Source organism: Populus euphratica, unplaced genomic scaffold, assembly GCF_000495115.2.
Source record: "Populus euphratica unplaced genomic scaffold, PopEup_1.0 scaffold172.1, whole genome shotgun sequence".
Classification (NCBI taxonomy): Eukaryota; Viridiplantae; Streptophyta; class Magnoliopsida; order Malpighiales; family Salicaceae; genus Populus; species Populus euphratica.
This window is the reverse complement of record NW_011499920.1, coordinates 113047-128559: the sequence shown is the minus strand read 5'-3', so window position 1 is coordinate 128559 and position 15513 is coordinate 113047. Positions and strand designations below refer to the sequence as shown.

The 15513-nt window shown below is 35.6% G+C and overlaps 2 protein-coding genes across 5 annotated transcripts; one reads left to right on the top strand and one right to left on the bottom strand.

Annotated features, from left to right (window-relative positions):
* Positions 1 to 2702: 2702 nt before the first annotated feature.
* Positions 2703 to 5721, top strand: LOC105135025 (glucan endo-1,3-beta-glucosidase 11-like). 2 transcript variants are annotated; one of them, XM_011039697.1, is made up of 5 exons: positions 2773 to 2832; positions 2922 to 4039; positions 4808 to 5022; positions 5444 to 5492; positions 5577 to 5721. In XM_011039697.1, the coding sequence occupies exons 1-3, from the start codon at positions 2781 to 2783 to the stop codon at positions 4886 to 4888; spliced, it is 1251 nt and encodes a 416-aa protein (XP_011037999.1). In that variant the 5' UTR covers positions 2773 to 2780; the 3' UTR covers positions 4889 to 5022; positions 5444 to 5492; positions 5577 to 5721. The 2 variants fall into 2 exon arrangements, with proteins under 2 accessions (XP_011038000.1, XP_011037999.1); XM_011039698.1 differs by lacking the exons at positions 5444 to 5492; positions 5577 to 5721 and adding an exon at positions 2703 to 2763 and having other exon boundaries at positions 2808 to 2832; positions 4808 to 4923.
* Positions 5722 to 5937: 216 nt separating this feature from the next.
* LOC105135024 (ubiquitin carboxyl-terminal hydrolase 9-like) lies at positions 5938 to 15285 on the bottom strand. Of its 3 annotated transcripts, none has more exons than XM_011039695.1 (15): positions 15020 to 15285; positions 14854 to 14935; positions 14682 to 14805; positions 13121 to 13357; positions 12158 to 12305; positions 11345 to 11404; positions 11132 to 11230; positions 10032 to 10427; positions 9781 to 9921; positions 9110 to 9280; positions 8348 to 8605; positions 8127 to 8269; positions 7197 to 7757; positions 6795 to 7065; positions 5938 to 6607 (listed from the first exon to the last, which is right to left on the bottom strand). In XM_011039695.1, exons 2-15 carry the CDS (start codon positions 14903 to 14905, stop codon positions 6443 to 6445), a joined length of 2826 nt encoding a protein of 941 aa, XP_011037997.1. In that variant the 5' UTR covers positions 14906 to 14935; positions 15020 to 15285; the 3' UTR covers positions 5938 to 6442. The 3 variants fall into 3 exon arrangements, with proteins under 3 accessions (XP_011037997.1, XP_011037996.1, XP_011037998.1); XM_011039694.1 differs by having other exon boundaries at positions 14682 to 14808; positions 14857 to 14935; XM_011039696.1 differs by having other exon boundaries at positions 11132 to 11227; positions 14682 to 14808; positions 14857 to 14935.
* Between the last annotated feature and the right edge of the window lie 228 nt (positions 15286 to 15513).

Below are 15513 nucleotides of genomic sequence, written 5' to 3'. Positions count from 1 at the left end.
TATCTTTAAGAGATATTTTTCAAAGTAAAACCCATTATAAAACCATGAATCTAAATATAAAATTACATCTTTTTAAAAATCAATAGCTTGATTTGCGCATAGTTATTAAACTTAATTTGATTATACTGATTAATTAAGAATCTGATTTTAATCATATTTTATTTTAAATTATTTTGGATATTAATTCGATTAAATTTTAGTAATTTATTAAGTTAATTTAGATTTAATTAACCCGGTCAAATCTAAATAAAACTAGAATCAATCAACTTTAAAAAATTATAAAAACAAAAACTACAACAACTTTATTTTTGATAAAATAACTAGCCCCAATCCACGGTATAATCCCCGCATACCTTGCAATTCCCGAGCAATATCCAACAACTATGGACATGGGACAGCATCGAAAATGCATAGAGTGTTCGGTAAGGGTAGGCAACATGCTACCGAGGAATAGAAGATTAGGAAAGATCCAGTCAGTAACCGAAAGGCACTAAAGAATACTTTCCATTTGCTTTGCTTTGCATGCATGCATGCATCCATGCATGCCAGCCATGCTATCGTCTTCCATCTTTCCTTTCCTTGGTGTGTTCTTTGCTCTGTGGGAAGAACAAAAACAAAAACAAGACAGGAAAATGGAGAAAAAGCTATTTGGTTTAGCTGGAAAAGGCTTACCAATTCAGAATGTTATGCATGTGAGGGGTGTCGGACAAGCACTCTTTGGACCCACACCCTCCCTTCATTCACAGTATATATCAAATCATTTTGTCATACACAGTGCATTATTCCCTGGGTTTCAAGGTGATTGCTTTTTATTTGGTTTTTATTTAAAATATAATTAAATTAATTTTTTTGAAAAAATTTCAGTTTAAATCATTTAATTTTGATTTACCTTGATTATTTTAGAATCAAAATCAAAACTCAACTAACTATTTTTGTTTAATTTAGTTTGATTCAAGTATTTTTTATTAAAAACTATACTATTTTGCAGGTTTTATTTTTTATAATCTTTAATGAGTTTGGTTTCTGTTCGGTTTATTTTTTTTGTTTGGCTCGATTTTTTCAGTTCGGTTTAATTTTTTTGTTTTAAACTTATAAAACTAAAACCGAACTGAATTAATCTGTTTTTTTAAATATTTTAATTTATTTAATTGGTTTTTTTACAGTTTAGTTTTTTCAGTTTTTTTTTCTTTAATTAATTTTTAGGTTTTTTTTGGCACCTCTACTTCGTTTTAGACAAACATCAAACTAGTCCCCAAATTATTTTTCTATCATCAATTAGGTATTACAATTCTCCTAATTGCATCTCCACAACTTTAATGTTTTCAATAGAATTCCTCAAACAAAAGTGAGCGCGACTTGGCTTAAACCCAATATATAATTATACTAAACTTTCATCTTTGTTTGTGCTCCAATTTAAAATTGGATATTTTTTAATTGAATCAAAGTTTTATTATTTGGTAATTTAAAATACATATTATTTTTAAATGTTGAGTTGAACAACCATTTGCGTGAGTCTGCCTTATCAATGCATGCTAGAGTTGTACATATTTTGATTTCTAAAAGAAAAGTATATATTTTGGATATTAACATTAAAAATATCCTCAAATCAATTTTCGCACATTGAGAAAATTATTCCCCTTCTGATTCCTAAGCAAATTATTAACATTTAAAATAGTAGAGCAAGGCGAAAAAATGGCTTTTATGAAATCGGACAAGTTGCAAGTGTGCATTAAACAAGACTTGAGTGATTGTAGTAAAACCTAACGTGTTCAAACTTTAGTTTTTTATGAAGATATGAATTTACAAAAAAATAATTCTTTTGTGAATTTTTTTTAAGAATTAGTTTGGTATTGCTTATCAACCTGTCTTTTAGACAAAAAAAACATGTTGAAAATATAAAAAATAATGCTTTTCAACTTGTTTATATATATATATATATATATATTCAAACTTATATGATAAGACGAAGAATATATTCACTTATCATCATCTAGGCTAAACCTTACTCATTTATCATTCAAACTAAGACTTCAACGACGTTGTAATGCACATAATTAATTATACAATAAAACAAGAATCTAATTACTCATTTATCATTCACACTAAGACTTGAAAGTCCAATACATATATTTATATAATAAAAAAAATCTGATTAAAAAATATCTAAAAGGTTAGGAACTATTTTAAGTGGTTGTTTGGTACCGTGGTATATAATATTTATTTTGTTTAAAAATATATAAAATAATTTTTTTAGATTTTTTATATTAGTATATTAAAATTATCAAAAAATATTAGTTTAATATTTTATTAAAATAAATACATGTTTAAGAACAGAAAATTATATAACTAATTTGTGGTTTCCTCTTTGATTTTTTGGCCTTCTGAATTCAAGGACAGAGTCCTTTGCATTTATCGTCGCCCCTAATTGCCCACTATATAACAAGCTACTTGGACGTTAACTCCACCGCTGTCTCGCAATCTTAAGCCAGTGTGGTACACTCACTCTCCGCACAGATAGCCGAAAGCTAAAGGTCCAATCTTTCGGCCATCCCTGACTCACCAAGCCCATTGCTTTCACGGTTGCGTGCCACCCTAGTCTCTGTCTCTTTCTTTCGCTGATTTGGCCTAAAATCAAAAAGATATTTTTGTGGTTTGCCCTCAAAAAGCAGCTTTGAACTAGCTTCTTGCATCAGGATTTCAAGCCCTTTTGAGCTCACTCGACCACTCTGGCGAAGTATGGAGCACAGTAGATTCTACTACCATGTTTCACTCGGCGAAGTATGGAGCACAGTAGATTCTACTGCCATGTTTCACTCATCCTTTCCATTTCAGGTACTTTCTCTTAGATCCCATGTTTCTTAAAGGTTTCAATGCCTTCTTGGTTTTGAAATGAGAACTAAAGCTTGCTTTTTTATATGCAGGTTTGGTGTTTCCTGTCATGGTGGATTCTATTGGGATAAATTATGGTCAGATTGCAAACAACCTTCCAACACCAGACAATGTAATCCCTTTAGTGAAATCAATTGGGGCAACAAAAGTGAAACTTTACGATGCAGATCCAAGAGTGCTTAAAGCATTTGCTAATACAGGGGTGGAATTCATAGTTGGTCTCGGAAATGAGTATTTGTCAAAGATGAGAGATCCAGATAAAGCACAAGCTTGGGTAAAAGCAAATGTTCAAGCTTATTTACCAGCTACCAAAATCACTTGCATCACAATTGGTAATGAAATCTTAACCTTTAATGACACAAGTCTAACAGACAATCTCCTTCCTGCAATGCAAGGCATTCAGACAGCTTTAGTAAATTTGGGGCTTGATAAGCAAGTCTCGGTTACTACTGCTCATTCTTTGGCAGTTCTTGACGTGTCATTTCCACCTTCAGCTGGATCTTTTCGAAAAGATCTAGTGGGGAGCATCACCCCCATATTGAATTTCCATGCCAAGACTAATTCACCATTTTTAATCAATGCGTATCCCTTTTTCGCATTCAAGTCTAACCCCAAACAAGTTTCTTTAGATTTTGTGTTGTTTCAGCCAAATCAAGGGGTTGTTGATCCGAAAAGCAACTTCCATTATGATAATATGCTGTTTGCTCAAATTGATGCTGTGTATTCTGCATTAGCAAGTTTAGGATACAGTAAATTGCCAGTTCACATATCAGAAACTGGCTGGCCATCAAAAGGTGATGAAGATGAAGTAGGAGCAACCCTCGAAAATGCTAAGAAGTATAACGGGAACTTGTTTAAGACAATTTGTCAAAGGAAGGGAACTCCAATGAGGCCTAATACAGATTTGAACATTTATGTTTTTGCTTTGTTTAATGAAAACATGAAGCCTGGGCCAACTTCTGAGAGGAATTATGGGTTGTTTAAGCCTGATGGATCACCAGCTTATTCGCTTGGAATCAATGGAACTGATGCTATTAGCACTAACTCCACCCCCACCACCGCCGCCACCACCACCACCAACACCACTCCTGCACTGCGGTCGCCGGAGAGTTCTTCAACTGGGTATTTGTCGATCTCCGCTGCTGTAAAGGTAATGTTCCGGACTTCATGGTGGTGCTTTTACTTTCGGTTCTTTTGTTGGTGGTGTTGTTGTTGTTGTTGTTTTGTGCACCTAACTTGGGAAAGTGTTGTCGTTTGTGGCATGGTATGGTTAACGCGTGAAGATAGAATGATGAAGTGTGGTTCAATATGATTGGTTACTGTTGTTTTCATCTAACCAATGGTAAGGTAGTTTATTAGAATTAATTTGGCTAGCATAGTACTTTATTATACAAGTAGCCCTAGTAGTTAAGTTTTGTTATCTATTAGGTTGTCATTGATTAGGACCGGAGTCTAATCTGAAGCCAGCGTGAATTAAGCACCGATGGTGACAACGGTTGAAAACCGTGTCGTCTCACATGTTGTAGATTAGATGAGAAATATGCTGTAGATAGCTTCAGCAACTTTCACATGCTTAGAGCAGGTTTTTTGGCGTTAGTTGCAATCGAAACATTCGGATCGGGTGCACTTCTTGCATGTTAAGGCACATGAATAAGAACACGCACAGTACAGGTGCAGGAACTGTTCTCACATGTTGATATGAAATGTTAGCAAGCCATTCAATCCAATTGCTTTCGATTTGTTCATGTCTGGATCTACTGTAAGTTAAACAATCATGTTGTGAACTAGCTGTGATGGCAACAAATGTAATTCCAGAAACTAAGAAACTATTGATATATCAGCTATAAGATTGTTTTAGTGTTTTCCATAAAGAGTGTTAACTCATTGGTTAGCATCTTGCTGTTGTCTTTTCTTTCAGGGAAGATGGATCAGTTGCATAGGCCAGCTACTGTTTCCATTGCTGTTGTTGAGCTGCTTGGCCTTTAGAGAAGCATTTTGAATCGTGCTTTTTGCTTTCCAAGCCCTTGGTAAAAACACAAAAGGAAAAAAAAAAAAAGAATCAGCCGTTAAAGTAAAATGGATGGAAAGCAGGGATTTGGAGAGAATAAGAGGCAACTTCGTAGCTAGGGAAAGGTGAAGTTCTGTTCCTTTGCTTGTACCCTGCAAAATGCAAAGCATCATTCTTTATCATTAGTTGACTACCACGAGCGCACAGATTCAAAATGCAAAGCATCATTCTTTATCATTAATTGACTACCAGAAGCGCACAGATTGCTAATCTTGTTGGGATAAATTCCATTCCCAATGAGCGCTAATAGCTCCTCAGCTGGGCCCTCGCTACCCACTTTTATTGATATCTTCTTTAGTTATCACTGCCCAATTGCTGGTAGAAATTTCCCATGGGCCATTGCATGGGTTTTTTTATTGATCATCGTTGTATTTGTTGGAGGGGGGGCTAGCTCATAGGTGTGGCTGATAATTAGGGTTACTTTCTACTCTTTTTAGTAGGCAACGAATTTTTCTTTTTTTAACTTTTTCGTCTTATCTTTTACAGGGATGATGTTTCCATGCCTCAATAATTTTAGTTCTCTAGGTTTGCTGATGGAGAGTTTGGTAGATCAGGGAGAGAGAAATAGTGGACTGCATTTGTTGCTTCAGATAGACTACTGGAGAGTTTGGTAGATCAGGGAGAGAGAAAGAGCGGACTTCATTTGTTGCTTCAGATAGACTACTGATGATTAATTTGCTGTAGTTATATTCCATCTCCTTTATTTAGTGTGGATGAGTATTTATTACATTTTTTATGCCCAAAAGATCCTCTTTTAATTCTTATATTATTCTTGATGTCGTACGATCATTAAAAACCCAACACAAAAAAACCAAGTGGATCAATCTCGATCGGATCCTAGGAAACCTAGGATCAAAATGCGCTAATAGTGAAGAGAATGGTCGGCAATGTTCTTCTTCATGTTCCCGTGACTAGCTGATGACACCCAAAATGCATGATAATGACAGCATAATCAATCAGATTTGGATCCACAAGGCAGATATTTAAGGTCTTTCGAAGGTTAAAAAAGAATTATATGATAATACTGTCGTAAGAGCGAAAAATACACGAGGGAAATCTTATTTCAGATTCAATGCCCTTGATCTAATTTTACAGCACTGTGAATCTACACCGGTGATTGTTTTATGCCATGTCGATAGAAACCGCGAGGCATGGTGAGTCTTCTCGTTTTGTAATCCAATCACCAGGGGAAGTCTGGGTGTGATGCAAAGAGGCAAGAAAACACGGCTACGACCGACTAATATTGATAAGAGGATGATCAATAAGCTGCCTAATAGAGAGCCAAAATCTCTCTCCAAGAATTAAAAAAATATGGTAAACTAATTGCCTGCATCGTTCTGCAAATTCTTTTCCTTGAAGGCAATCCATGAGTAGAGCTTCCTCTAATGTTATCTCGCAGGATTGCTAGGCGGAATTATGTCCCATGAAGCTGGCCAATGAGGTATAGAACATTATGATCCAAACCCCAGAGTGACCGCATAGCATTTAAGAACCTGCTTGTACTTGTGATGTCTCTCCCGATTCGCCCTTTGATTCAGTCCTGACTCTTTGGTAGAACAAGACATAAGCCGCTGATGTCTTGATGTCATCTTCATTAACTGGAGAAACTCGGCTATCATCGAAACTGTACCATCTATTCTCATCAATCAACTGCAAAGTAGGTGAACAAAAAACTTTTGAGAACTCGGAGAAAATCAGTGTCCAAGAATTCATCACAGACATGCTATAATTATGATGAGGGGCCTTCTGGGTATTATATAAAATCCTAGAGTAGTTTGATAGGCTCTAAAGATGACAGGACTATGGGGCAACTGCTGCGCCATGAGTCTTCATTTACCTTGGCAAATGCAGTATAGTGCCCTCCTCCAAGACCACCATAATGGTTGCTGATGGCAAATAGCTCGTACGTGAAAGAATGCCCATCCTTCTTTTTCACATATTTACTCAAATCAAGATTGTGAATAGGGAAATCCACAAAAGTATCCAGTTTGTTCTTCAGGTATCTGCTGTATGAGAACCGTTTCAAATGAAAAACAAGAATATCTGGCAACATCCACAAGTCAAGTTTCTTGGTAGCTTGTCTATGTTCTTTACAGCTAGGACAATACCTGCACCAAAATAAAATGCATTGTCACAAATATAGTTAAATGTGAAGTGCTTTCTCCGGGTATCCAAAGAATATTCTCACAGGAAATGTAAGAACAGTGTATTTTTTTATATATATAAAGAACCATCATACCACATGTCATCAGGCCCAAGAGGCTCTTCTGTCAAGAATGCCTCCAGGCATGAAAATAAAGAGACAGCTTCCTGTCGGGTCTTCTTTGCTGTATACCCAGTCTTGTGATAAACCTCAGGGAGATCCTTCAGATAGCTGGAATCGTATAATTTCTGTTCTTTCTCAGTCCACTCAAAGACAACCTTTATTTGATTTCCAGAGCTTATGACAGAATCCTTAAAGATAGGCTTGCAGCTTGAATACCGATCATCAGTCAAAAAGAGCTGGAATGATAACTCCTGGCTAGATGTGTCCTCTAGTTCTGTGTCACCAATGGATTGGTCTCTAGGTTCACAATGACCATTGCAGCTACTTGATGTTTCAGCATTAGCCTCTGAAAGCAAACCATTCTCCTTGCCACTATGAGCCATAGTAGGGGAAGATGCTCTTTTCAAAGGTGAGAGAAGTTTACAAGCAGCTAAATAGATATCAGCTCCAGTTGGTGAGTCATCATCCATGTAAGTTATCAGAGGTGTGCCAAAAGATTTCCCAACATTTCCCTTCAGAATTTCCAGAGTGGACCTGTGAAACCAGTGCATAAAACTTCATTTCAAAGAAGTGAAAGAAATGAAGAATAAGAAGAAATAGAGAGAGAAACCAAAATAAACAACAGCCAGGCAAAGCATCCAGCTTCTCCCCCTGTCTACCCGCTGTTGGACCCATTCCCCACTCAGGAGAACACATCCAAACTAGTTCGAAACGATAATTTAAGACATTATTTGCCTGCAATTATTTATCAGTGATGATGTGCAACACATTATGGACAGCCACTTAGAATTCGATGATCACTATCATTGCAAAGAAACATATTCATGACTACTAACAAGTAACAACAATTATTTGTCAGTTCTCCAATAAAAAAACCTAACAGCATCTGAGGATGTAACTCACTTATCCCGGTGAATAATTTCCAATTTCCTTCTTCCTGTTCCCTTTCCAGAAAATCGATAGGCCACAATACGATCTTCATCCTTTATAGAGACCAATGGTTCAAAAGGATTTTCCAGCAGACGATAAATCTTGTGATCAAATACCTGATAAGAAAAGGTCTGACACTTTAGCCACTTAACAGTGTAACTAGAAAGAATGAAGTTAAAGAGAAAACTTCTTACTTCTGCCAGCAGAAGGCTTTCTCCACCTTCCAAACAGCATGCAGTTCCCAGTGCCTGGCTAAGATCTCTACAATTACCATTTTTTAGCACTGAAATGGTGTATGGCATTGGAAGGCCACTTCCATCACCATAAAACACTGTTACTGTCATTGACCGAGTGACAGTTGAAGGCAGTGGCAATGACAAATACATGAAGGGGTCGAAAGTAATTGAAACTTTGCTGCAAATTGGGCAAACCAGCGTTGACTTATATTGACCCTGAGAATTATTTTCCAACATAGCCAAAAGGTCAGTGACTGAAAACAATAATCCATACTAGATTTTGTGAGCTAAACTTTGAGATGCAAAACTGAGTTACATTTAAATAACAATATTATGGGCCAATTTCTCATCACTAATTGAAGGAAACAAGTAGAAAACTAAATGATATTAAATATTCATAAAAAATGAATTGCATCCTTACACAGGTTTGGAAGTCTCACTATGTCCTTACTAATCTGAATACTGGCATATAAACTGGTACTTCTAGTTCTACAGCTCAGGCATACATAAGCATAAAAAAAGACAGTAAAGCAGGTTTAAGTAACTAAGATCATTGTGTGATGAGGACCTCATAATCAGATGTTATAAAAAGAGCTCAACAACAACCAAGACTTAGTCCCAAACTAGTTGGGGATATTACAAAATGAGTTCATTTATGAAAATTGTATTGACACTTATTATGCAAACATAGAAACAGATGAAAATATAACACTTCCTTACTTGGCAAACATCCACAATAACTGAGTCATTCCGAGCCTTGTGATTTCTCCAGCACTCGTCTGCAATTTCCTCATCCGGCTCACCGCTCCAATCTTTCATTTCAATGTAAGGCTTCTGCTTGACACGGTTCAAATCTTCATGCAGCCCATCCAGCAAAAAGGCAAGAAGTTCCTATAAAAAAGGATTCCATCAACAATGGAAATTGTGAAATATCACCTATCATCATTCAAGACAATGAGAATTAACAATTAAAAAAAACAAAAAAATCAAGTGCCAAGGCATAGTCCATCATACATCAAGTCATCACTAGTCCGTGCATTAAAATTATTGTACAGGTCGCTCAAGAACCCAGAGTTCTGAATGCATGAGAGAAAAATTGAGGATGCAATCTTTTCTCGTTCATAGTTTTGATAAACAAGGACATGCAAACACTTGGGCCAGAAATATTTGGAGCTACTAAAGCACTTTTTTTTATGAGAGAGATCCGACTTTTGTTGGAGTTTTGTGAAAGGTGGGATTAAGACTTGAGACCTCATTCCTCTTGCTTATGCAAGAGTACTACTGAGCTATGCCTACAAGCTCATCAGTAACAAACAGAGCATTTAAAATTTGAATTATGCTATTAATATTATTGCAGTAACATAAGAAAGTAGAAATCACAGAGTACTAACTTGAGAATCATGCTGATTATAACCACTGAATTGAGGAGCAAATAGCGCTAGTTTTCCCTTAAACACACGTGGTGCAATCGCAGTCCGGCCTGAGGACCACAGTTTCCTCAACAAGTCACCAAATGCATTTGCAAGTTCACCCTACACAACTAAAACATGAGTTAGCAATGGTGCAAGAATAAAGCTAGTGTCCTTCAACAAATCAAAATGGAATAGCCAGCAGATGACAATAAATAAGCAAAGCCACCTACATGCATTCCTAAAGGATTCTGTGTGTTGATTTCCTCAGAGTAATCTTGCAAGAAATACTCAACAAGTTGAGGTGTGTGGACTAAGCATTGCAAAGCACTATTCATAAAGCAAGTATTTCCCATATTCTGCAGTCCTGCCAAACCTCCCTTCTCTACTCTCCTTACAGAGCTATGCACACCAAATCCGTTGTCCATATCTGTGAATGACGAGTTTAAGGCACTTCCTGGCTGTAAGTCCAAGCTATAACTACTTGAGTGACCATTTGACATGACCGGCCCCCCTGCAATCGACATGGGGGACCTTGGAGGTTCCAAGGTTACCACTGCTAACTCATTCCCTGTCGAATCCTTTCCAGATTGAGAATGAGAACTTTCTTCTTTCAGCTCCAAAAGAATCTGTGAAAAAGAAGAGAATGCATCAACTATGGTAATCAATCAACTCACATGACCAATGGGAAGCTAATCCCACAGGAAACAAAACAAAAAAAGAAGCACTAAATCACAAAAGAATTACGCATACATGCTCGGCATTGCAAATGTCTATTTAGATTAACAAAAGTTGTGCAAGTTGGGTTATCATCTGTGAAAAGTTGGTTCCAATAATGCATTAATAATCTTCATTGATGTTTTACATCACTTAGGCAATGACTAGAGGAAGTTGAAATTATTAGACACGACAATAATTAGAGCCTGGTTAGAATGAGTCAAGTTCTAGAACTGTTAAAATCTCTTATGAAATAGAAATAAAGTCAATCAAATTACTAAAAGTCCATTGTGGCAAAAAATTTAAAGATGGGATGAAAATCAGAAGCATTATTAACATGCTGTCTTAAGCATTTACCAAGAACTAAAGCATTTTGCAATGTATAATTCCTCAAAAGATGCATGAGTGTGCTCAAGCGCATGTCTGTGTTTCAACTTTCAATTATAAGACAGCATAAAAACTCATTAGGTACAGACCATGATAAAAGGTTTATTTTTTCTTGAAAAGAAAAGATAGTGGGAAATTGCAAATTATTGTTATATCAAACCAAAAAGCAACGAGTACCAGAATTGAAACCAGTTGTCCACCATATATACAATGATATCAAACTACACACCTCTTGATCCATCTGCAAGTTTAATTCCTCCAAGGTTTGGTTTGAAATGCTCAACTGTGAACTCTTTTGCTTATTGAAGTAGTCCCATATGCAGGCCTGCTAACATGCATTAGAATCAGAAAATCAAGGGGGAAAGGTAAAAAAAGAACCAGGCCTTCAGCATCCAAAAAGAAGTAAAAGTAAATAGAGCAAAAACCAAAACATTAAACAAACCTTTTCACGCTCTACTCTTCTAACTGAGCAAACCCTCTCATAGAGCTCTTGCAGAGAAGCCTAAAAAAGGAAAGCTAGTTAGAACCTGGATAGTCTACAATAGGTAACTTGAATAAAAGGACTTCAACCAACATAAAGAGGACCTTGAATCAATTATTCAAAAATTGCAAAACCACACTTTCAGTCATTTCTGCCAATATTACAAAAACTCAAACAAATATATCATCTATAATCAGAAATTTAGGAAGATAAAATACAAATTTGATAAACCCAGTTTTTCCAGTCAGCATCATATCATAACCTTCAGAGCCATAGACTTAGCAGATCCTTACAAAACCAAGAGACACAAATATCTCCTATGCATAGAAACAATAAATTGAATCCCCACTTTGATGCAATGCAAGTGTTAACTTGCACTACCTGCATGTTTGTGCACCTATTATATATGCCCTGTATCAAAGTTGATGCAATTAAACAGTTAACATGCACCAACTTAATTGTCATTGGAAGATGTCAAAAAGTGACAGTAGAAGCATGGAAAATTGATGAGGTAATCACAATGATGTTGCAGTGTGTGATACCTGAGAAGCTACTCAAACAATAAGAAATTTGGCAATCTAGTAAACCAATGAGCCAATGACTCACCCAGCCAACGCCATGACCCAATGAACATTAATTAAACACATAAGAACTTCATATACGAGAAAAATGATATTTCATGCAAAGAGCAACATGTTGAACAGAACCATCTTAAATATTGCGATGACAGAGTAAAGAAAAACAAAAGTAAAAGCAAAAAGAAAATGACATTACCTTTTTGCTTATCCGTATAGTTGATTCACTATCATCTCTGCAGTCAATTAACTTGAGGCGAAGTGGATAGACCTCCACATTGAACTGCTTTCTGTTAAAAACACCCTGAGAGATCATCTTTCTTGGCAATGCTGGTCCTCCTTTATACCTACAAGAAAGAATAAAAAAAATAAGATCAGCTCACAATAGTAGTTTAAGAATACAGCCAAAAGAGCATGTGTGTGTGTGTGTGTGATAGAGAGAGGGAGGGTGGGAGGGAAGGAGGGTAGGAGGGAATGAGAGATTCAAGTTAAAATTTCTAAACAATTAAGCTCATTCATAGATTCTGCATCCATTCAAAATTCAATCGCTAAGTTACTTAGAGATTAATGCAGAGTGTTTCCAAATAAACTAGACAGAGAAAAGAAGCACTATCTACATTCAATACATGATTTAGAAAATTAATGATTTTGAACAAACTTCCAAATCACCTGCGAGCCTGCAACTGAAAATATCAATACCAAATATTAATGTAGGCTAAGATAGCACAACATTTTGCGGACAAATGATTAAAAAAAAAAGTCATCATAAATTTCCAAATGTCAAACCCGAAGCCTTCAGGTGGTAAGATCATAACACATATAGACCTTATCAAATTCCTACTCTACAAATGTTTGATTCAGTCACTCAAAAAGCCTAAGCCATTGGGCAGCAACACCATAACACAAAATCATAACAAGAATCAAGATCCCTACCTTACCAATGTAGAATTCAACCACTAACAGTAACAATCAATCCAAGTCAGCATACTTGTATAACACTCAACAATTACTACCAAGCTGTTTATAACTTCCAGAAATGTACCAAGTATACATAACTTTTTTCTACATATTTCATCACATCCAAATTAATGAATTTCAGTTTTTATTTTGGCAAGTGAAACAATCAATTCAACAAGGAAAATAAATAAGAAAAATTCCTTACCACTGGACAAGCTTCTCCCAAACTTTCTTAGGAACTAATACATAGTCCTTTCCTTCCAACAGTGCTCTAACAAGCTCCAGTTCATCACCCTCATTACCACTCCCGCCCTCAATTATATCAGAGTTATCAATTGGCCCAGGTCTTTCAACATCCAAATCTTGAGACTCCAAAGATTTCCCATTATCCAAGTTGTCAACAAAGCCTTGACCAACATATCTCTCCCATTTCGAGAACCACCTATACAGCAAAAGAAAACCCAATCACAACCATGCAAGTTCTTAATTGAAAAAACAACTTCAATTATTAAGAAGTGATTAAAAAAAATCACATTATTATGGTAAGCATGCCTCAAATCCCTAAGGCAATAACAATGTACCCTTGTCATATTTAGGCTACCTAACTAGCCTAATTGTTTGGTAAGAAAAGTAACAATGAAAAAACAAAAATTTTCAATAAAATTGATCAACCTCAACACGTGCACAAAACATCAGCCAACTTAAATTACAGTGGCACATGCCTTTCACACAGTAAGACAACACAAGCCATATCTAGCATGCCTAACTAGCCCAATAATAGCTGAATGGGTTGACATTGTAAAATTATAAAGTTAGCTTCTATCTTAACCTAATCATTCAAAAGATCCCTTAAAATGCATGCCTTACTTGCCCAATCAAGCATAACTGCAGTAGCATTCGGTAAAATTTTGCAATCATTGAACTTGCCTTTTCAGGCAGTAACACATCACACACACCGTATCTGGCATAGTTTCTATTTTAACCTAATCTTTCAAAAATTCCCTTAAAATACATGCCTTATTTGCCCAGTCAAGCATAAAAGCAATATCTTTCCATAAAATTTTGCAATCATTGCAAAAATGATTTTTTTCTCTATTGGATAAAGAATTACCCCTCTATTCAAAGAATCTATAAAAACACAAGTATTATTAGCCTAACCAACCATTATCAGCAAGATTTCCATGAAACTTGTCAAGCACAACACGTACACAAATCTCATTGAAATTAAATTAGAAAAATAATTAACTCACCAAGATGAGTTCGAAAGAAATAAACACATGCAGATACAAAACGCAAAAATGCAGCTAGAACTGATTATCAATTGCAAAAGGGTGGGTTTTTTTTTTTGGATAACCCAGTTATTCAAAGAATCTCTTGAACACATTCGTTACCTACCCAATCAAGCATAACTATCACACATTCGACAGGTGCACAACAATCTCATCCAAATCAAATTAAATAAATAAATAATCCTCACCTCCATAATTAGCAAAAAAGAATCCACAAAATTCATCAATCATAAAACATGCACAAAGTCTCATCCAAATTAAACTAAACAAAAATAAGATATCCACAGATTTTACAAAAATCCAGCGATTAAATCATGCAGCTCAAAATCCAGTAAGAATTACAATCAAATCTAGAAAAGGATTAAAAAAATAAAGTTCAAAATTAAAAAATACAACGATTAAATCATGCAACTCAAAATCCCATAAGAATTACTAACAAGTCAAGAAAAGATACAAAAAAAGAAAGTTCAAAATTACCTAGAAGAAACAACAAAATACAAATTCCCTTCTTTCAAATCACGTTCAGCTTCACGATTCAACTCTTCAACGATCTGTTTCTCTTCTTCAGACGTACACGGCAAACAACTTCCTCCTCCTCCTCCTACTCCTCCTCCTCCATTCTCCATTAAACAACCTCTTCCTCCTCCTCCTCCTACTCCTCCTCCATTCTCCATTAAACAACTTGAATCAATCATCGTCATGATTTCTCTCTTAATCTTCTTAATCACTCTCTACATTCCAATAATCAAACAGTGATTAGTAATCATTAACATATCAAGAAAAAGGAAATGGATTCGGATTTGGAATTTACGTACTTTGAAATTCAATTTCGTGGAGATCCAGTAGCGGATTTGAGAGACTGCAATTTTCTCTTCTTCTTCTCTTTTTTTTTTTTTTTGGGGGGGGTGTGGATTTGAAATTTCGAGGAGAAGGAAACCCTAGATTTATGGGTTTGATTTGTTATTATGAAGAGATTATGGAGGAATTTATGAATAGCAAGAATTTAGAGAGATAAAATTGGAGAGAGAGAGAGGGGAGGGGGGTTTGTCTCTTCAACTATCTTGCTGTCTTTTTATAACTTGAGGCTGCCACGAACCATTTTATAGAGGGGGGGGAAATAATTAATTAGCTAATTTCGAGTAAAATATATTTTAGTCTATATAGATTCATAGTTTTTACACTCTAGTTCTCATAGATTAATGTTTTTCAATGTTAACCCTATATTTTTTGTTGAATGGCTACTTGAAGCTATTAATGAATGCTTGTTTTTAAAATTTTTTAATTCAGTTTATATTCTTTTTTTCTTTTT